The following is a 22,285-nucleotide window of genomic DNA, read 5'->3' on the forward strand; positions in this document are numbered from 1 at the left end:
TATTCCATTCCCTTTAAATCATATCTGAAATAGCATCAGGAACTGGAAAAACCTCTAGAATAACTACATGAGGCTTATAAACAGAATTTAAGCGTTTACTAGTTTTAATATCAAGAGGACTAGTCTCCTCCATAGCTAATGCAATCAACACTTCTTTTAATAAAGAACGAATATACTCCATTTTAAATAAATAAGAGGATTTGTCAGTGTCAATATCTGAGGCAGGATCTTCTGAATAAGACAGATCCTCATTAGAGATAGATAAATCAGTATGTTGTCGGTCATTTGAAATTTCATCAACTTTCATCAACTATGAGAAGTTTTAAAAGACCTTTTACGTTTATTAGAAGGCAGAATGGCAGACAAAGCCTTCTGAATGGAATCAGAAACAAATTCTCCTAAATTTACAAGAATATCCTGAGCATTAAATATTGATGGACCAGCAACAGGTAATGAACTACTACTGATGGAAACATTATCTGTATGTAAAAGTTTATCATGACAACTATTACAAACCACAGCTGGAGGTATAGTCTCCACAAGCTTACAACAAATGCACTTAGCTCTGGTAAAACCGATATCAGGCAGCAGGATTCCAGCAGTAGATTCTGAGACAGGATCAGATTGAGACATCTTACAGTATGTAAGAGAAAAAACAACATATAAAGCAAAATTATCAATTTCCTTATATGACAGTTTCAGGAATGGGAAAAAATGCAAACAGCATAGGCCTCTGACATAGAAAAAAAGGCCAGAGGCAAAAAGGAATGGGGTCTGAAATAATGAAAATGTTTGGCGCAAGTATGATGCACCCCAAACAGAAAAATATTTTTTGCCGCAAAAACGTCCGGAACGAAACTCTAGCGTCATAGATAACGCAACCTCATGAAAGACTCAGCGCCAACTAAGACGCCCACGGAAATGATGAATTTGCATCAACGAACGTAACTTTCGCACCAAAAAAGTCTCGCGCCAAGAATGACGCAATTTAGAAAAAGACTAAACCCCAGGTAAGCAATTTTTTTTTTTTAATAAAATGCATTTCCCAGATATGAAACTGACAGTCTGCAAAAAGGAAATATACTGAAAACCTGAATCATGGCAAATATAAGTACAAACATATATTTAGAACTTTATATATAAAGTGCCAAACCATAGCTGAGAGTGTCTTAAGTAAATGAAACATACTTACCAAAAGACACCCATCCACATATAGCAGATAGCAAAACCAGTACTTAAATGGTTATTAGTAAAGGTAATGGAATATGAGAGTATATCGTCGATCTGAAAAGGGAGGTAGGAGAAGAATCTCTACGACCGATAACAGAGAACCTATGAAATAGATCCCCATTAGGAAAACCATTGCATTCAATAGGTGATACTCCCTTCACATCCCTCTGACATTCACTGTACTCTGAGAGGAATCAAGCTTCAAAAGAGCTGAGAAGGGCATATCAACGTAGAAATCTAGCACAAGCTTACTTCACCACCTCCATAGGAGGCAAAGTTTGTAAAAACTGAATTGTGGGTGTGGTGAGGGGCGTATTTGTAGGCATTTTGAGATTTGGGAAACTTTGCCCCTCCTGGTAGGATTGTATATCCCATACGTCACTAGCTCATGAACTCTTGCCAATTTCATGAAAGAAATAAAACCCACCCAATAAACCCTTAAAAAAACCTAACACTAACCCCTAAAGATCCACTTACAGTTTTTGAAGACCCAACATCCATCCTCAACGAAGCCGGGAGAAGTCTTCATCCAAGCGGCCGAAGTCGTCATCCAGACGGCATCTTCTATCTTCAACCATCCGGCACGAAGCGGCTCCATCTTCAAGACATCCGGCATGGAGGATCCTCTTCAATCGACGTTGTTTTGCAGAATGAAGGTTCCTTTAAACGACGTCATCCAAGATGGCGTCCCTAGAATTCCGATGGATAGAATTCTATCAGCCAATCAGAATTAAAGGTGAAAAAATCCTATTGGCTGATGCAATCAGCCAATAGGATTGAGCTTCAATCCTATTGGCTAATCCAATCAGCCAATAGGATTGAGCTTGCATTCTATTGGCTGTTCGGGTGAGCGGTGACAATAATGTGCAAGTTAGCACTGCGTCGCTCATAACGCAAAACTGGTAATCTAGCCGTTTGTTTTTTTAGCAACCTTAGCAATGGCTGCACAGGGGAGATGGCAGAGGGTATCACATTTACTTATTATCATCCTCCTTGTCCTGCTGTAGCATAGGCTATGTAAATAAATACCTTGTAAAGGTCTGGCTGTTGGTGCCTTTAAGAAGTAGGATGCTACAGTAATAAATGTGCCACCTCCATAGTAACTGCAAAACAATTGTGTGTAAGAGAGTTTGTGTGTGTTAGATAGTGTGAGAATATGAGAGAGTGAGAAATAGGGTGTGTGTGAGAAAGTGAGAATATATGTGAGAGAAACTGAGTGTTTATTTGTAAGAGTGTTTGAGAGTTAGTTTGTGTGAGTGTGTAAGAGAGAGCTCATGTGTGAGAGTGTTTGTATGTGTGAGAGTGTTTGTGTGTATCTGTGATTGTGTGTGCGTATATATCTGAGTGTGCATATATCCCTGGCTAAATATGTATGTGTGCAATTATTCCTGCCAAATGTATATTAGAAGCGTATAATGGCATAATACAAGTTTACGTATGACATTGTGAAAATTTGGAGTTGAAAAAGCGGGACCACTAAGAAATTTCATTGGATCACTAGCTCTTGGGCAACTTTTTCAACCCCTGTATGTATATATATATATATACACATATACAGTATATATACATACACATATACAGTATATATACATACACATACATATACTAGACCTACCTCCTTCCTTATTAACCCGTGTCACTAACTGTCTTTCTCATATTTCATCTTGGATGTCCTCTCACTACCTTAAGCTAAATCTCTCCAAAACTGAACTCCTTATTTTTCCCCCTTCTTCCAATGTCTCCACCCCCAAATTTTCTATAACTGTTGATAATTCCATCATTACTCCTACCCCGCATGCCCGATGTCTTGGGTTCACACTTGACTCAGATCTTTCCTTCACTCCTCACATTCAGTCCTTGGCTAAAGCCTGCCGCTTCCACCTTAAAAACATCTCTAAAATTAGACATTTCCTTACACAAGATACAAGTAAGATTTTAATCCCCTCTCTCATCCTTTCCCGCCTCGACTACTGCAACTCCGTCCTCTCTGGTCTACCTAGCTGCCGCATAGCTCCTTTACAATCCATTATGAATGCCTCTGCCAGGCTCATCTTCCTTACTCGTCGATCTTCATCTGCTGCGCCTCTCTGCCAATACCTCCACTGGCTTCCTCTTGCCTCTAGAATTAAACACAAAATCCTCACTCTGACATACAAAGCTCTCAAATGCACTGCTCCCCCCTACATTTCAGAACTTGTCTCCAGATACTCTCCCTCCCGTCCCCTACGATCAGCTCAGGATCTCCTCCTCTCTTGTTACTTCCTCACATTCCCGTTTACAGGACTTCTCCAGACTGGCCCCCATCTTGTGGAACTCCCTGCCTCGCTCCACAAGACTCTCCCCTAGTTTTAACAGCTTCAAGCGCTCCCTAAAAACTCTACTATTCAAGGATGCTTACAACCAACAGTAACCTTTCCTAACTCCATTGCTTTCCCCTTGAACCCCTTAGAATGTAAGCCTATGAGCCCAGCTGTTTGCAGATCACCTTCATAAGAGCCGACTACAAAAGTGAAACTCTCGGCAGGGCCCTCTACCCACTTGATGCCTGCAAAAGCTATCCTGTATACCGACTATCTTCACAGCGCTGCGGAATCTGTTGGCGCTCTACAAATACCGGATAATAATAATAATAATATATATACATACACATATATACATACACATATACATCTTTAGACATGTATATGTATGTATCTCTATGTTAAAGCCCTTTTCCTGCTTTTAGGTTTTCTAACACCAGAAACTATATATCTTTGAGCCCTTTTTTGTGCAATTTTTTAAAATAATATTTATTAGTGTCATTATGAGTGTAACTAACTTGGCTTTCTAATTCAAAATGGCTATGGCTTACACTTACAGTCTTTACAATTGTCCAGCAATCTGCACAATCTGAGAGCTTTGTCAGGCTGAGAAGTATTTGTCAGAAATACCTTGGGTACTCAAACACATCAATATGCAGTTGCACAGCACAGTTTGCACTTTAATGATAGGTGGAAAGCTGGAAGCAAAAAAATTAAATAAATAAGTACACAGCTCCATATATATCTTGCTTAAAGGGACATAATACTCATATGCTAAATCACTTGAAACTGATGCAGTATAACTGTAAAAAGCTGACAGGAAAATATCACCTGAGCATCTCTATGTAAAAAAGAAAGATATTTTACCTCACAATTTCCTCAGCTCAGCAGAGTAAGTTCTGTGTAAAAAAATATACTTCAGCTGTTGCTCAGCTGCAGGTAAAAAAAAAAACCAAAGAAATGAACAGCAGCCAATCAACATCAGCAGTGCTGAGGTCATGAACTCTTTTACTGTGATCTTATGAGATTTGACTTAACTCTCATGAGATTTCATAGTAAACTCCCTTAAACTGAATAGGGAAATAACATGAGAGTGCATGAGGCTCAATCCCTTAGCTGTCCCAGGACAGACATACTGATATGCTGCTTAGAAGTCCTTTACAATGGGATGTGGCTACTGAGGAATTTTTGAGGTAAAATATCTTTCTTTTTTACATAGAGATGTTCAGGTGATATTTTCTAGTCAGCTTTTTACAGCTATGCTGCATCACTTTCAAGTGTTTCAACATTTGGGTATCATGGCCCTTTAACTGCCCTCACTATCACATATCTACCCCATCTCCCTCTATACATGTATCTGTCTGTCCCACCTCATTGATCTGCCCCAGATGCAAAACGCTCAAGTCAAAATTAAACTTGTATGATTCAGATAGAGCAGTAATTTTAAACAATTTTCCAATTTATTTCCATTAACAAAATGTGTACCTTCTTTTAACATTTATACTTTTTGATTCAACTGCTCCTACTGAGCATGTGCAAGAATTCACAGAATATACCTATATTACATTATGGTCTCTAACTCTCTAAAAATAGCTGTTAGCATTAAATTACTTAATAAAATTATAAATTTAAGTAAAGTAAATCAGCCACCATTCATCGATATCAAAGTAAAGGTTCATGCTGTGATGGCATGAAAGTGAGATATTCTACATCACAGTATGAACATAGATTTATATCCATAGTGGCTGAGCCTGATAAGGGATGAAAATAATTATATATTTTTTTAATCAATCTCTGCTGCTGCTAATGCTAACAGCTTGCTAGCTTGTTAGCTTAAAAGGCAATAAGGCAAAGGGCAATTGGGCATGGCAATGGCATACTTTGCTCAAATAAATGACTGGCCTGGTAATAATAATCATGGGCACTTCTTGGGCACTCAGTTGTGTATAATACATCTTGTCTGCAGAATCCTCCGTTAAGGTTAACCCCTTGGCTGCTACAAAATTGTTGTGCAATGTGTTGCAGCCTTGTTTGTCAGAAAAATATTTATTTGCTAAAGAACTGAATTAAACATGGTTGTGGGAATCTATGTGTCGTTTCATGTAACATAAATAGATTTTATCTTCAGCAGGAAAGGGTTAATGCAATGGGAAGGCTGCATCTAGGAAGTATAAAATAATAGGATCTGTAAAGGATGGATTGGTGGTCTTTAAGGAAAACCAAGTAGCTTGCGCTGAGAGATCCTTGTGTTGATTTAGGGAGACATTTGCTGTATATAACGTTTAGGACTGATAATATCACTAGTACTTGGCGAGATAAATAAAGCACTGGGAAAACCAAGGGGCAGTTATTGATCTTCTTGCTTTCAAAGAAGCCAATATGATTTCAGTGGCTCTCATTCTATTGGCTGATTTGAATTTGAAGAATCAAATCAGCCAATAGGAATGCAAGGGACGCCATATTTAAATGTGTACCTTGAATTCACTATTCAGTGTACGATGGCATCGTACAAAGAGGATGCGCCGGTCCTGCTCCGCTTGGTCCTGGATGAAGAAGGAAGCGGTCCCCACTTGAAATAATATGTCGGCCGCTTGAAGAAGACTTCATCGCTGCCTGGAACAGGACCTTCTCTGCCTGACTTCAGGAACGGTGAGTACATACTTGGGGGTTAGACTTAGGATCTTTTTTTAATTTTTTTTATTTTTAGATTAGGGATTTATTGGGCACTCTTAAAAGAGCTAAATGCCATTTTAAGGGCAGTAAAAGAGCTGAATGTCCTTTTAAGGGCAATACCCATACAAATGCCCCTTTAGGGGCAATGGGTAGTTTAGGATTTTTTAGTGTTAGTTTTTTTATTTTGGGGGGTGGGGGGTTTTACTGTTAGAGGGGGGACTTAGTGTTTTTAAGGTAAAAGAGCTGTTTAACGTAGGGCAATGCCCTACAAAAAGCCTTTTTAAGGGCTATCAGTAGTTTAGCATTAGATTAGGGGGTGTTTTTATTTTGGGGGGCTTTTTATTTTCATAGGTATAAGGTTTAATTTTTTATTTTGGATAAATTTGTTTATTATTTTCTGTAATGTTAGACTTTTTTATTTTTGGTAATTTTAGATTAATTTATTTTAATTAATTCTTAAGTTTATTTTTCCAAGTACTGTTAGGATTTTTTATTATTTTATGTAATATGGGGTTAATTTAGTGGGTGTTATGTTAGGGGGCATAGTAATTAAATTAGCTATTTGCGTTGTGGGAGTTTGGTGGATTACGGGTTAATAGGTTAATTAGGGTACTTGCGTTGTGGGGATTTGGCAGATTAGGGGTTAATAGTTTTATTAGGATTATTGCGTTGTGTGGGTTTGGCGGTTTAGGGGTTAATAGTTTTATAAAGTTTGTTGCGATGTGTGTTAATGGCGGATTAGGGGTTCATAGTTTTAATAGGTACTTTGTGATGTGGGTTAATGGAGGATTTGGGGTTAATACATGTATTAGGTTGTTTGCAATGTTGGGGTTGACGGATTTAGGGGTTAATACTTTTATTAGGTAGATTGTGATGTCTATGAATGGCGGATTAGGGGTTAATAGTTTAATTAGGCATACTGCATGGGGGGTTGTCGGTTTAGGGGTTAATACATTTATTATTAGTTGCGATGTTGAGGGATAGCGGATATAGGGGTTTTACGTGTCAGGTTTATTTTTGGGAGGCGGGTTAGACTTTTACAGGAGATTTGATATTTTTTTTATTTTTTTAGGCACCGGCAGTTTCTAAAGTGCCGTAAATCACTGGCGACTCCAGAACTTTGTATTTAAGCTCATTTCTGGACATCGCTAGTTTATCCGATTTACAGCACTCTAAGGCCTAGATTTAGAGTTCGGCGGTAGCCGTCAAAACCAGCGTTAGAGGCTCCTAACGCTGGTTTTGGCCGCCCGCTGGTATTTGGAGTCAGTGATTAAAGGGTCTAACGCTCACTTTTCAGCCGCGACTTTTCCATACCGCAGATCCCCCTACGCCATTTGCGTAGCCTATCTTTTCAATGGGATCTTTCTAACGCTGGTATTTAGAGTCGTTTCTGCAGTGAGCGTTAGAGCTCTAACGACAAGATTCCAGCCGCCTGAAAATAGCAGGAGTTAAGAGCTTTCTGGCTAACGCCGGTTTATAAAGCTCTTAACTACTGTACCCTAAAGTACACTAACACCCATAAACTACCTATGTACCCCTAAACCGAGGTCCCCCCACATCGCCGCCACTCGATTAAAATTTTTAACCCCTAATCTGCCGACCGCCACCTACGTTATACTTATGTACCCCTAATCTGCTGCCCCTAACCCCGCCGACCCCTATATTATATTTATTAACCCCTAACTTGCCCCCCACAACGTCGCCGCAAGCTACTTAAAATAATTAACCCCTAATCTTCCGACCGCAAATCGCCGCCACCTACGTTATCCCTATGTACCCCTAATCTGCTGCCCCTAACATCGCCGACCCCTATGTTATATTTATTAACCCCTAATCTGCCCCCCACAACGTCGCCGACACCTACCTACACTTATTAACCCCTAATCTGCCGAGCGGACCTGAGCGCTACTATAATAAATGTATTAACCCCTAATCCGCCTCACTAACCCTATCATAAATAGTATTAACCCCTAATCTGCCCTCCCTAACATCGCCGACACCTAACTTCAATTATTAACCCCTAATCTGACGACCGGAGCTCATCGCTACTATAATAAATGTATTAACCCCTAAAGCTAAGTCTAACCCTAACACTAACACCCCCCTAACTTAAATATAATTTACATCTAACGAAATAAATTAACTCTTATTAAATAACTTATTCCTATTTAAAGCTAAATACTTACCTGTAAAATAAATCATAATATAGCTACAATATAAATTACATTTATATTATAGCTATTTTAGGATTAATATTTATTTTACAGGCAACTTTGTAATTATTTTAACCAGGTACAATAGCTATTAAATAGTTAAGAACTATTTAATAGTTACCTAGTTAAAATAATTACAAATTTACCTGTAAAATAAATCCTAACCTAAGTTATAATTAAACCTAACACTACACTATCAATAAAATAATTAAATAAACTACCTACAATTACCTACAATTAACCTAACACTACACTATCAATAAATTAATTAAACACAATTGCTACAAATAAATACAATTAAATAAACTATCTAAAGTACAAAAAATAAAAAAGAACTAAGTTACAGAAAATAAAAAAATATTTACAAACATAAGAAAAATATTACAACAATTTTAAACTAATTACACCTACTCTAAGCCCCCTAATAAAATAACAAAGACCCCCAAAATAAAAAATTCCCTACCCTATTCTAAAATACAAAAATTACAAGCTCTTTTACCTTACCAGCCCTGAACAGGGCCCTTTGCGGGGCATGCCCCAAGAATTTCAGCTCTTTTGCCTGTAAAAAAAAACATACAATACCCCCCCCCCAACATTACAACCCACCACCCACATACCCCTAATCTAACCCAAACCCCCCTTAAATAAACCTAACACTAAGCCCCTGAAGATCTTCCTACCTTGTCTTCACCTCACCAGGTATCACCGATCCGTCCTGGCTCCAAGATCTTCATCCAACCCAAGCGGGGGTTGGCGATCCATAATCCGGTGCTCCAAAGTCTTCCTCCTATCCGGCAAGAAGAGGACATCCGGACCGGCAAACATCTTCTCCAAGCGGCATCTTCTATGTTCTTCCATCCGATGACGACCGGCTCCATCTTGAAGACCTCCAGCGCGGATCCATCCTCTTCTTCCGACGACTAGACGACGAATGACGGTTCCTTTAAGGGACGTCATCCAAGATGGCGTCCCTCGAATTCCGATTGGCTGATAGGATTCTATCAGCCAATCGGAATTAAGGTAGGAATTTTCTGATTGGCTGATGGAATCAGCCAATCAGAATCAAGTTCAATCCGATTGGCTGATCCAATCAGCCAATCAGATTGAGCTCGCATTCTATTGGCTGTTCCGATCAGCCAATAGAATGCGAGCTCAATCTGATTGGCTGATGGGATCGGCCAATCGGATTGAACTTGATTCTGATTGGCTGATTCCATCAGCCAATCAGAAAATTCCTACCTTAATTCCGATTGGCTGATAGAATCCTATCAGCCAATCGGAATTCGAGGGACGCCATCTTGGATGACGTCCCTTAAAGGAACCGTCATTCGTCGTCTAGTCGTCGGAAGAAGAGGATGGATCCGCGCTGGAGGTCTTCAAGATGGAGCCGGTCGTCATCGGATGGAAGAACATAGAAGATGCCGCTTGGAGAAGATGTTTGCCGGTCCGGATGTCCTCTTCTTGCCGGATAGGAGGAAGACTTTGGAGCACCGGATTATGGATCGCCAACCCCCGCTTGGGTTGGATGAAGATCTTGGAGCCAGGACGGATCGGTGATACCTGGTGAGGTGAAGACAAGGTAGGAAGATCTTCAGGGGCTTAGTGTTAGGTTTATTTAAGGGGGGTTTGGGTTAGATTAGGGGTATGTGGGTGGTGGGTTGTAATGTTGGGGGGGGGGTATTGTATGTTTTTTTTTACAGGCAAAAGAGCTGAAATTCTTGGGGCATGCCCCGCAAAGGGCCCTGTTCAGGGCTGGTAAGGTAAAAGAGCTTGTAATTTTTGTATTTTAGAATAGGGTAGGGAATTTTTTATTTTGGGGGTCTTTGTTATTTTATTAGGGGGCTTAGAGTAGGTGTAATTAGTTTAAAATTGTTGTAATATTTTTCTTATGTTTGTAAATATTTTTTTATTTTCTGTAACTTAGTTCTTTTTTATTTTTTGTACTTTAGATAGTTTATTTAATTGTATTTATTTGTAGCAATTGTGTTTATTTAATTTATTGATAGTGTAGTGTTAGGTTAATTGTAGGTAATTGTAGGTAGTTTATTTAATTATTTTATTGATAGGGTAGTGTTAGGTTTAATTATATCTTAGGTTAGGATTTATTTTACAGGTAAATTTGTAATTATTTTAACTAGGTAACTATTAAATAGTTCTTAACTATTTAATAGCTATTGTACCTGGTTAAAATAATTACAAAGTTGCCTGTAAAATAAATATTAATCCTAAAATAGCTATAATATAATTATAATTTATATTGTAGCTATATTAGGATTTATTTTACAGGTAAGTATTTAGCTTTAAATAGGAATCATTTATTTAATATGAGTTAATTTATTTCGTTAGATAAAAATTATATTTAACTTAGGGGGGTGTTAGTGTTAGGGTTAGACTTAGCTTTAGGGGTTAATACATTTATTAGAATAGCGGTGAGCTCCGGTCGGCAGATTAGGGGTTAATAATTGAAGGTAGGTGTCGGCGATGTTAGGGAGGGCAGATTAGGGGTTAATACTATTTATTATAGGGTTAGTGAGGCGGATTAGGGGTTAATACATTTATTATAGTAGCGCTCAGGTCCGCTCGGCAGATTAGGGGTTAATAAGTGTAGGTAGGTGTCGGCGACGTTGTGGGGGGCAGATTAGGGGTTAATAAATATAACATAGGGGTCGGCGATGTTAGGGCAGCAGATTAGGGGTACATATGGATAACGTAGGTGGCGGCGGTTTACGGAGCGGCAGATTAGGGGTTAAAAGTGTAATGCAGGGGTCAGCGATAGCGGGGGCGGCAGATTAGGGGTTAATAAGTGTAAGGTTAGGGGTGTTTAGACTCGGGGTACATGTTAGAGTGTTAGGTGCAGACTTAGGAAGTGTTTCCCCATAGGAAACAATGGGGCTGCGTTAGGAGCTGAACGCTGCTTTTTTGCAGGTGTTAGGTTTTTTTTCAGCTCAAACAGCCCCATTGTTTCCTATGGGAGAATCGTGCACGAGCACGTTTTTGAGGCCGGCCGCGTCCGTAAGCAACTCTGGTATCGAGAGTTGCATTTGCGGTAAAAATGCTCTACGCTCCTTTTTTGGAGCCTAACGCAGCATTTGTTTGAACTCTCGATACCAGAGTTAAATTTATGGTGCGGCCAGAAAAAAACCCGCGGAGCGTTAACAGCCCTTTTACCGCCGAACTCTAAATCTAGGCCTAAGAATTGCCGGCACCGTATATGTGATACCCCGATGTGCAAGGTGAAATTACGGACAACGCGGGTTTCAACAGTTGCACTGAAGCTTGTGCCACATATGTAATCTCGCCCCAGATGTTCATTGGATATTTAACATGAAAAAAATAAATTCTGATGGACAGAACACTGATTCTTATTTAATTATTTCAAAATTAAATTACTCTAACTATCAAAAGGACAATTCCTTTTGCATTTGTGGAAAAATTGACATATAAATTTGCAGCATTTTATTTCAAAGATAATATACTTATTGAAAGTGTTTACATTCTGAACTTAAAATGGCAGTAAATGTTTGTAGTGGTAGGTTTTTACTTACAGTTTTACTTACAGCGGACCATGTCCATCCCCTAAGTGCCTACATTGTCTTGTTATCATGCATTTGTTTATTATGCAAATCTACTGTGTATACTGGCCCTTTAAATGTGAAAAATATGCTGGCTGCATTAAAACCTTGTTTTCTATAATTGTTTTTTTTTAACAGCCAAACGGGTAATTATATAAATAATAAAAGCGCATTGGAAAGTTGTGTCACTATGTATAATATGCAGTTTCTACTTTCTCAGAAGGGGTTTACTGTAGTAATTATCTTACAGCTGCATGTTTTCCCAATGTGCAATCTTTTTTATTTTCTTTAAGCAACCACATAATATACTGCAAAGACGCCTACTGGAGACCAACTTTACGAAACTGAGAAGCAACCGTGCCGCCTGGACGCCTAAGAGTGAATTCTCAGCTCAGAGTAACAAACTAAACCACACGAAAACGGAAAATCCCAGGAAAACAGAAGAGGATGATATGATTTTTGTGTGGTGCCGGGTAAGACTTCAGTGCCATCTATATACAATCATATATTATCTAATTATACATTTCACCTTTAAAGGAACATGAGAAACAACATTTTCATTTCATGATTCAGAGAGAACATTCAATTGTAAACAACTTTCCAATTTACTTCTATTTTCAAATTTGCTTTATTCTCTTGGTATTCTTTGTTGAAAGCTAACAAATGCGTTATTAGGTGCTAGCTAAACACATTGAATGACAGACATATGTGTGCAGCCACCAATCGGCAGCTAGCTCCCACTAGTAAAATGCTGCTTCTGAGCTTACCTAGGTATGCTTTTTCAACAAAGGATAAGAAGAGAACAAAGCAAATAAGATACTAGAAGTAAATTAGTAGGTTGTTTAAAATTGCATGTTGTATCTGAGTAATTTTTTACTTTATTGTGCCTTTAAAGGGACACTGAACCCAATTTTTTTCTTTCATGCTTCTGATAGACCATGCAATTTTAAGCAACTTTCTAATTTACTCGTATTATCAATTTTTCTTTGTTCTCTTGCTGTCTTTATTTGAAAAGCAAGAATGTAAGTTTAGATGCCGGCCCATTTTTGGTGAACAACCTGGGTTGTGCTTGCTGATTGGTGGATAAATTCACCCACCAGTAAACAAGTGCTGTCTATGGTGCTGAATCAAAAAATAGCTTAGATGCCTTCTTTTTCAAATGAAGATAGCAACAGAACGAAGAAAAATTGGAAGTAAATTAGAAAGTTGCTTAAAATTGCATGCTCTATCTGAACTAAGAAAGAAAAAAAATTTGGGTTCAGTGTCCCTTTAAGTAGTGTGAACATATGCTAACATCAGACCATAGGGACTACTGATAATAATATTATCTTGCTAGCACATAAAACAATGAGATGTAAAGGAGCCATAAAGTAAGAACACCATTTACAAGACTCTTCTTTATATAAAATATGGTTTATAAACTACTTTTTAAAGGCATATCATTTGTTGAAGGAGCAGCAATGTACCACTAGGAGCTAGCTGAACACATTGGATAAGCCAAAGAGGCCTAGTTATCAACGTGTCTACTTACCTGCCATCGCCGGCCCCAATACGCCCGCCTAAGCTCGCCTCACATCGCGGTCGCGGACCTGAATATGCTCGCCAAAGTTATCAATAAAGCTGTCAAAAAGCCGCGCACCAAGTACGGGGTGATGAGCAGCGGACTGTGATAGTTATCACTCATCCGATCTCGCTGCTCTTCGGCTTTTTCCCAGCTTTATTGATACCCCTGTCACTAAGCACTCACACTAAACTACACTGTTCTACCCCCTATACCGGCGCCCCCCGCAACTAAATAAAGTTATTAACCCCTAAACCGCCGCTCCCGGAGCCCACCGCCACCTACATTATACCTAGTAACCCCTATCCTGCCCCCCTCCATACCGCCGCCACCTATAATAAATTTATTAACCCCTATCCTGCCGATCCCGGACCGAACCCCGCCGCAACTAAATAAATTGTTTAACCCCTAAACCGCCGCTCCCGGACCCGCCGCCACCTATATTAAACTTATTAACCCCTAATCTGCCCCCCCTACACCGTCGCCACCTATAATAAATTCATTAACCCCTATCCTGCCACCCTACACCGCCTCCACCTATAATAAATGTATTAACCCCTATCCTGCCCCCCTTACACCGTCGCAACTATAATAAATATGTTAACCCCTAAACCTAAGTCTAACCCTAACACCCGCCTAACTTAAATATTAAATACATCTAAATATTATAACTCTTATTAACTAAATTAATCCTATTTAAAACTAAATACTTACCTTTAAAATAAACTCTAATATAGCTACAATATAAATAATAATTATATTGTATCTATCTTAGGATTTATTTTTATTTTACAGGCAAATTTCAATTTATTTTAACTAGGTAAATTAGCTATTAAATAGTTAATAACTAATAGCTACCTAGCTAAAATAAAGAGAAATTTACCTGTAAAATAAAAACTAACCTAAGTTACAATTACACCTAAATCACTACACTATCATTAAATAAATTATTCCTATTTAAAACTAAATACTTACCTGTAAAATAAACCCTAAGATAGCTACAATGTAATTCATAATTACATTGTAGCTATTTTAGGATTTATATTTATTTTACAGGTAACTTTGTATTTCTTTTAGCTAGTTAGAATAGTTATTAAATAGTTATTAACTATTTAATATCTACCTAGCTAAAAGAAATACAAAATTACCTGTAAAATAAATCCTAACCTAAGTTACAATTAAACCTAACACTACACTATCATTAAATAAATTAAATTAATTAACTACAAATACCTACAATTAAATACAATTAAATAAACTAACTAAAGTACAAAAAATAAAAAAAATAAGTTACAAAAAATAAAAAAAATAAGTTACAAACATTTAAAAAATATTACAACAATTTTAAGCTACTTACACCTAATCTAAACCCCCTAATAAAATAACAAAGCCCCCCAAAATAAAAAAATGCCCTACCCTATTCTACATTCAAAAGTTAACTGCTCTATTACCTTACCAGCCCTTAAAAGGGCCTTTTGCGGGGCATGCCCCAAAGAAATCAGCTCTTTTGCCTGTAAAAAAATTACAACCCCCCCCCAACATTAAAACCCACCACCCACACACCCCTACTCTAACCCAAACCCCCCTTAAATAAACCTAACATCCTACCTTTAGCCGTCTTCAGCCAGCCGACCATCGATGGAACAGAAGAGGACATCCTTAGGTTAGTTTTTATTTTACAGGTAAATTTATCTTTATTTTAGCTAGGTAGCTATTAAATAGTTATTAACTATTTAATAGCTATTGTACCTAGTTAAAATAAATTGAAATTTGCCTGTAAAATAAAAATAAATCCTAAGATACAATATAATTATTATTTATATTGTAGCTATATTAGGGTTTATTTTAAAGGTAAGTATTTAGTTTTAAATAGGATTAATTTAGTTAATAAGAGTTATAATATTTAGATGTATTTAATTAATATTTAAGTTAGGTGGGTGTTAGGGTTAGGGTTAGACTTAGGTTTAGGGGTTAATAATTTTATTATAGTGGCGGAGGTGTAGGGGGGGGCAGGATTGGGGTTAATACATTTATTATAGGTTGCGGCGGTATAGGGGGGCAGGATAGGGGTTAATAAATTTATTATAGGTGGCGACGGTGTAGGGGGGGCAGATTAGGGGTTAATAAGTTTAATATAGGTGGCGGCGGGGTCCGGGAGCGGCGGTTTAGGGGTTAAACAATTTATTTAGTTGTGGCGGGGTCCGGGATCGGCAGGATAGGGGTTAATAAATTTCTTATAGGTGGCGGCGGTGTAGGGGGGCAGGATAGGGTTTAATAGGTATTATGTAGGTGGCGGCGGGGTCTGGGAGTGGCGGTTTAGGGGTTAACATATTTATTATAGTTGCGGCGGGGTCCGGGAGCGGCGGTTTAGGGGGGAATAACTTTATTTAGTGGCGGCAGTATAGGGGGCGGCAGATTAGGGGTTAATATGTATAATGTAGGTTGCGTATTTGAGGTTGACGGCTTGATAACTAGGGGCCAAAGAGAAGAGGTCATATATGTGCAGCCACCAACAACTTATTTATTTTGCATGCTAATATTTTGCATTTAAGTAATTATTTGCTGATATATACCATCCATGCATATATATATATAAAGAGTACAACAGAGGTTCTCAATCCTCCTTTGAAGGTAGCAGAACAAGGGCAATGTTTGGAGGTATTCTACATTAAAAGCAGGCAAAATAAATAATAATTATATTGCAAAGTTTTCCCTTAATTAAATATTTTAAAGGGAACTAAAATGTTGTGCTTAATGTCCCTTTATTATATACAGTATGTGCCTTCAATTATGACTGGGTTAAAGAGCCTTACTCAGATGTGTAATTAATTAGTATACAAATCACTGACAGATTCAAAGTTCAAGCCAAAGGGGCCGATTTATCAAGGGCTGAATGACCCCTGATGCCCCTGTTTCCGTGCGAGCCTTAAGGCTTGCCGGAAACAGCAGTTATGAATGAGTGGTCTTAACTGGTCCACTGCCTCTGAGGATGCAGACATTAATCCGCCCAATCCTATACGATCGGGTTGATTGACACCCCCTGCTAGCAGCCGATTGGCCATGAATCTGCAGGGGGCGGCACTGCAGAAGCAGTTCACTAGAACTGCTTGTGCAATGCTAAATGCTGACAGCGTATGCTGTCAGCATTCAGCGATGTCTGGCGGACATGATACGCTACAGCATATCATGTCCACCAGACTTTTGTAAATCGGCCCCAAAGTGTCAAGTGTCCAGGATCTGGGATCATTTGCAGAAAAACATTAAAGGGACACTGAACCCAAATTTTTTCTTTCATGATTCAGATAGAGCATGCAATTTTAAGCAACTTTCTAATTTACTCCTATTATCAAATATTCTTCATTCTCTTGCTATCTTTATTTGAAATGCAAGAATGTAAGTTTAGATGCCGGCCCATTATTGGTGAACAACCTGGGTTGTCCTTATTGATTAGTGGATAAATTCATCCACCAATAAACAAGTGCTGTCCAGGCTGGCTCCTTAGCTAAGATGCATTCTTTTTCAAATAAAGATAGCAAGAGAATGAAGAAAAATTGATAATAGGAGTAAATTAGAAAGTTGCTTAAAATTGCATGCTCTATCTGAATCAAGAAAATTGGGTTCAGTGTCCCTTTAAGTACAAACTGTTTATATTTGCATTGACTTTGAAGCTGAATTCGGGAATCTTTGTCACTGCAGGATAACAAAGAACCGTAGACTAAACATGTCACACAGTGTTCTGTAGCCTTTTGCTGATTTACATGGTTTTATCTTCTTTTACAGTGTGCTGGTAAGGAAATGAAAACGATGATTGACACCTCCTGTCAGTATAGCCTCATATCCTCTGCCTGCCTTGACCGACTGGGGTAAGCATCATTCTTCTAGAACTGCAGATCCTATGGAAGATCCCTTGTAGCAATAGAAAAAGGCACCTCATGTTCACCTCTACCTTTGTCATAATAGCACAGCAAAACTTACACTTCAATAAGCGTCCCCCAGTAAAAATATGCTCTGTGAATATACTATATCTTATACATAAATACCTCTGCTCCTTAATAGATATGTGCATGATCGAAAAATTTGTTTCGGTTCGGATCGATTCGTAGTTTTTCGAATTTTGTTTCGGATCGATTCGAATTCGGAAAACTTTGAATTAATTCGTTTCGGACTCATTCGGATTAAAAAAAATTCGGCTGGATTCGGTTCGGAAATTCGGAATTTTGGTATGTGTGCTGTGTATTAGACTAGTATTATGTACTGTATATTAGGTGTAACCCATAGCAGAGTGATATAACCTAATATACTGTACAATACTAGTGTAATCCATGGCCATCCGAATTTACTGAATAAATCCGAACTAATTCGGATTTATTCGGTAAATTCGGCAGTATTTTAATTCGGAAATTCGGATTGATCCGAATCTTCGAATTTGCCGAATTTTCAGAATTTCCGTATCGATCCGAACGAATTGCACATGTCTACTCCTTAACTCGTCCACCTCTGAGGCTGCGAACATCAATCCGCCTGATAACATACGATCGGGTTGATTGACACCCCTTGCTAGCGGCCGATTGCCCGCAAATCTGCAGGGGGCGGCATTGATAAATGGCATTTATCGATGACTGGTGGACATGATCGCTACAGCGGATCATGTCAGCCAGACAAATGATAAATTGGCCCCAAAGTGTTGATATCTGAGGCCCACACTCTATAGTTAGGATTGCCAGTACATATATCAACCAGCTGTCCAGTAACATAAAAAGTGAAAAAAGAAAATGTATTTTATGTTATACATTTCTCTATAGCATATAGTAGTATGTTTAATCCCTGCAAAGGTGTTAACGCATAGCTAAAATCAGCTCTAGGGCAGTAATGCACTGCAGGGATCTAACTGAATTTATCGGGTGAGCCAATGATGAGAGGCATATGTGTGTAGACACCAATCAGCAGCAAGCTCCCAGTAGTGCATTGCTGCTTCTGAGCCTACCTAGGTATGCTTTTCAACAAAGGATGCCAAAAAAAGAAGTGCATTTTATAGAAGCCTTTCTGATTGTTTAGGGGGCTGTAGGGGTAGCACTCAGCAAGGCAAAGAGGCAATCGGGCTGAAGTGCATGGCTCTTTAGGCTAGCATTTCTCAACTCGTGTCCTCAAGTACCCCTAACAGGCCAGATTTTCATGACATCTTAACTAGAGCAAAGGTGAAATAATCAGCTAATCAGTAACCATGGTTACTAACCTGCTCTCATCCATCAGATGATTATTTAACCTTTGCTCTAGTAATTAACTCACTGCTGTGAAGCAGCCTGCTCAGATATGTAAATCAGTCTTTTAAGCAGAGACTGTGAAAATCTTTTTTTGTATACTGGCGTGTGACATAATTTGTACAAATGGCAATACACCACTGTGATTGACATACATACATGAGAGGCAGGTCCCAGAACACAAGATAAGGGAAACCATGTGGGCCCTCCCCCCATCAGTGAGCCTGGGCACCTACTCGGTCACAAACATATTATGAAAATCTTTCCTGTTAGGGGTACTTGAGGAGGCCTGAGAACAGGTTTGAAAAACCCCTGCTCTACACCATCTTGACTCTTTGCGACCGAATTATCAATGTGCGGACGGACATGATCCACCGCAGATCGATAAATGCCGACAGCATACGTTGTCGGCATTTATCATTGTACAAGCATTTCACTAGATATTAACCCGATCGTATGCGGAAACAGGTGCATACGGAACCATACGGGGGTTGATAAATCAGTCCCATATTAACATCATCGCAGTCCACAAAACACAAATCAAAAATACATTGAAAAGTACAGTTATACTTATATTAACACTGTCTAATAAAAAATATTAAAAATAGATATACACGTCTAAAGATAGATATGTGTGTGTATATATATATACAGTATATGTATGTATTTATATGTGTATATATGTATTTACAGACATATAAACACATATAAATAGCTATACCTATATATAATCATGTATATATAAAAACAATAAGTTTAGGTTGAGGGGTCTAAAGTAGAGGGTGATAAGCAGATAGGGCAGGGGCGGATTGACCCATCGGACAATCAGTCACCGACCGAGGGCCCGCAGTCTGGAGGGGGGACTGATACAGCCCATACAAACCCTTACAGTCAGCTGTAGGCCAGGTCCAGAAAGGAAGGAACTATTTAGCGCTAACTGCTCGCTGCAATCACTTAACAGTTGGCCTTGCTAACTGTTAAGGATACACCAGTCGCTACCGGCGACCGCAAAGACCAACCTACACTTCTTAAAAGATCCTCAAGTCGTTACTAACGACCACCTTATCTTCAACTGGAAGGATCTGTATATTTCTCCTAGTCGCTGTTTGCGACCGCCAAGTCCTTCAACAAAGGATAAACTAGTCGCTACTAGCGACCGCAAAGACCCATTTCTAAATTTCAAGATCCTGCTAGTCTTTCCTCACGACAACAAAGCTATCATCTTTCGTGAGCGCAAAGATTATCTTTAGATCCCCCAGGATTTCCTTACAGATTTAGGAATAGGGGTTGCCACGGCAACATCACCTACCATTTTAAAACGTGACGTCACGTCACCTTTACACAAAAAGGCGCCCTTTTCTCTAATCCAGTAACGCCAACCACCATATACAGGCAATTTAAGCCTACAACTGGACAGTTACTTTCTTGTCACTTGGCAAGTCAATATCTTGGGACATCAGTACATTTTTCGCTAAAGCGCAAGTACTTTTTCTTATTGTTCTTTTATGCTTATTTTATGTATCTATACATTTATTAAGGGAGACGTCCCTTTGTTTTACATTGTATCATTTTGTATCATTTTAGACATCTTGACACCTCTGTTTTATTAGTATAATAAATTGCCTTGGAAATTTTCTATTTGAACTATATTTACGCCTCTGTCTCTGTTTTGGTACATATATATATATTCCTTCCTATATATTATTACATATAAATACTTTGATGAATATATTTTTTCGCTGATTACATACTGGACACTGGTCCCTTTATTTAAATACACATCTCTTAGATATACCCATGCTTTGAGCGCTTAACTTCACTTTTTCACATTGCAGGGGCGGATTGACCCATCGGACAATCAGTCACCGACCGAGGGCCCGCAGTCTGGAGGGGGGACTGATACAGCCCATACAAACCCTTACAGTCAGCTGTAGGCCAGGTCCAGAAAGGAAGGAACTATTTAGCGCTAACTGCTCGCTGCAATCACTTAACAGTTGGCCTTGCTAACCCCTTCAGTCAGCATTTGGCAGCGCTAATTAAGATGCTCCTGGCCTGCTTTTAAGTCTGATCTAATCATCCAACTAGTGAATTAGAGATTAGATCACGATGGTCTGAGCCCCTGAGGTCTCATTTGTTTCTCACTCTCTTTCTACAAAGCCTCTGCCTGTCCTGTCTGTAAAGAGAAAGAGTAAAGGCTGTGACACACTGCAAGCTATGCAGCGTGCAGCGTGATGATGCAGCTGTGCGCACTCAGTGTTTCCTGCCTTTTCATCTCTGCACGCTCAGCTGCATCAGGTTGCTAGCTGAGCGCTTGGAGTTGAAATAATTGAACTTCAGAAGCGATGTGAAACGGAACTGTGCGCCACATCGCTTGTAGTGTGTCACAGCCTTTAGAGTGACTCTAGTTAGACAGGCAGAGGGAGGCGGGACTCACTGGGGGCGCATGAATCAAGTGATGCAAGGCTGGCTGGGGGAGTCGGGGTGAGGGGGCTCATAACTTGTTTTTTGCCTGTGGGCCCCATAGATTGTTAGTCCTTCCCTGGGATGTGTTGTGAAAATTAAACTCTTAGAGCTAGTTTACAAGTGGAGCGGTATTTAGCGCTCCTACTTGAGCTAACACTTCTCTACACGTAAGCTTTTTGCATGTCGGGTATTGTACTTATTATAAGTGCATAGTAAAAAATGTACTAACTTGAGGACTTCAGATATCACGACCGCGCTAATGCATTTGTCCCAGAGACTTGAATTGAGAGCGTAGAAGAAAAAAACCTAACACTTATTGCACGCTAACCCATCTAGAGTCATTAATATTTCACATTCCAATGTTCTTCACATACAAGAATATGTTATTTTTATTGTAAATGCATATTTCTATATTTATATCTGTATATACCAATACCTGTATATCTATTCCTTTAGATATATAGATATCTATTTTATATTAACATGATCAGATATATATTGAAATATATATTTAATAATAAAAACATTTTCTATGTGAAGAACATAGGAATCTTGAATATGCGTAAGGCCCTTTGGGTTCCGCACGTTAAGTCTAAGGTGGTGTCGGGTTAGCGCACATGAAAGTAATATTCGAAAACCGGTGGTTGCAGTTAGCAGGTTTAAGGGACTTTTTCATTTTTTTACTTTCTATATATTTTGATTGTTAGTAGTGCCTATTTAACACGGATCCAGCAAAAAAAATTAATCTTTAATTGTCAGCTCTAATTTTAATAAACCAACGCATAGAGGCCCATTTATCAAGCTCCGTATGGAGCTTGAAGGACCGTGTTTCTGGCGAGTCTTCAGACTCGCCAGAAACACAAGTTATGGAGCAGCGATCTAAAGACCACTGCTCCATAACCTTGTCCGCCTGCTCTGATGAGGCGGACAGGAATCGCCACAATTCAACCAGATCGAATACGATCGGATTGATTGACACCTCCCTGCTGGAGGACGATTGGCAGCGTATTGCTCT

At 39.0% G+C, this 22,285-nt stretch overlaps 1 protein-coding gene across 1 annotated transcript in view; it reads left to right on the forward strand.

Annotated features, from left to right (window-relative positions):
* NRIP3 (nuclear receptor interacting protein 3) overlaps positions 1–22,285 on the forward strand; it is a 105,335-nt gene that overhangs the window by 39,398 nt on the left and 43,652 nt on the right. The window contains exons 2-3 of the mRNA XM_053689339.1: positions 12,282–12,461; positions 17,330–17,412. Of these exons, the coding sequence (XP_053545314.1) occupies positions 12,282–12,461; positions 17,330–17,412 (263 nt within the window). The remainder of the gene's footprint in view (positions 1–12,281; positions 12,462–17,329; positions 17,413–22,285) is intronic.

This window comes from Bombina bombina, chromosome 7 (assembly GCF_027579735.1).
Source record: "Bombina bombina isolate aBomBom1 chromosome 7, aBomBom1.pri, whole genome shotgun sequence".
NCBI classification, from domain to species: Eukaryota; Metazoa; Chordata; class Amphibia; order Anura; family Bombinatoridae; genus Bombina; species Bombina bombina.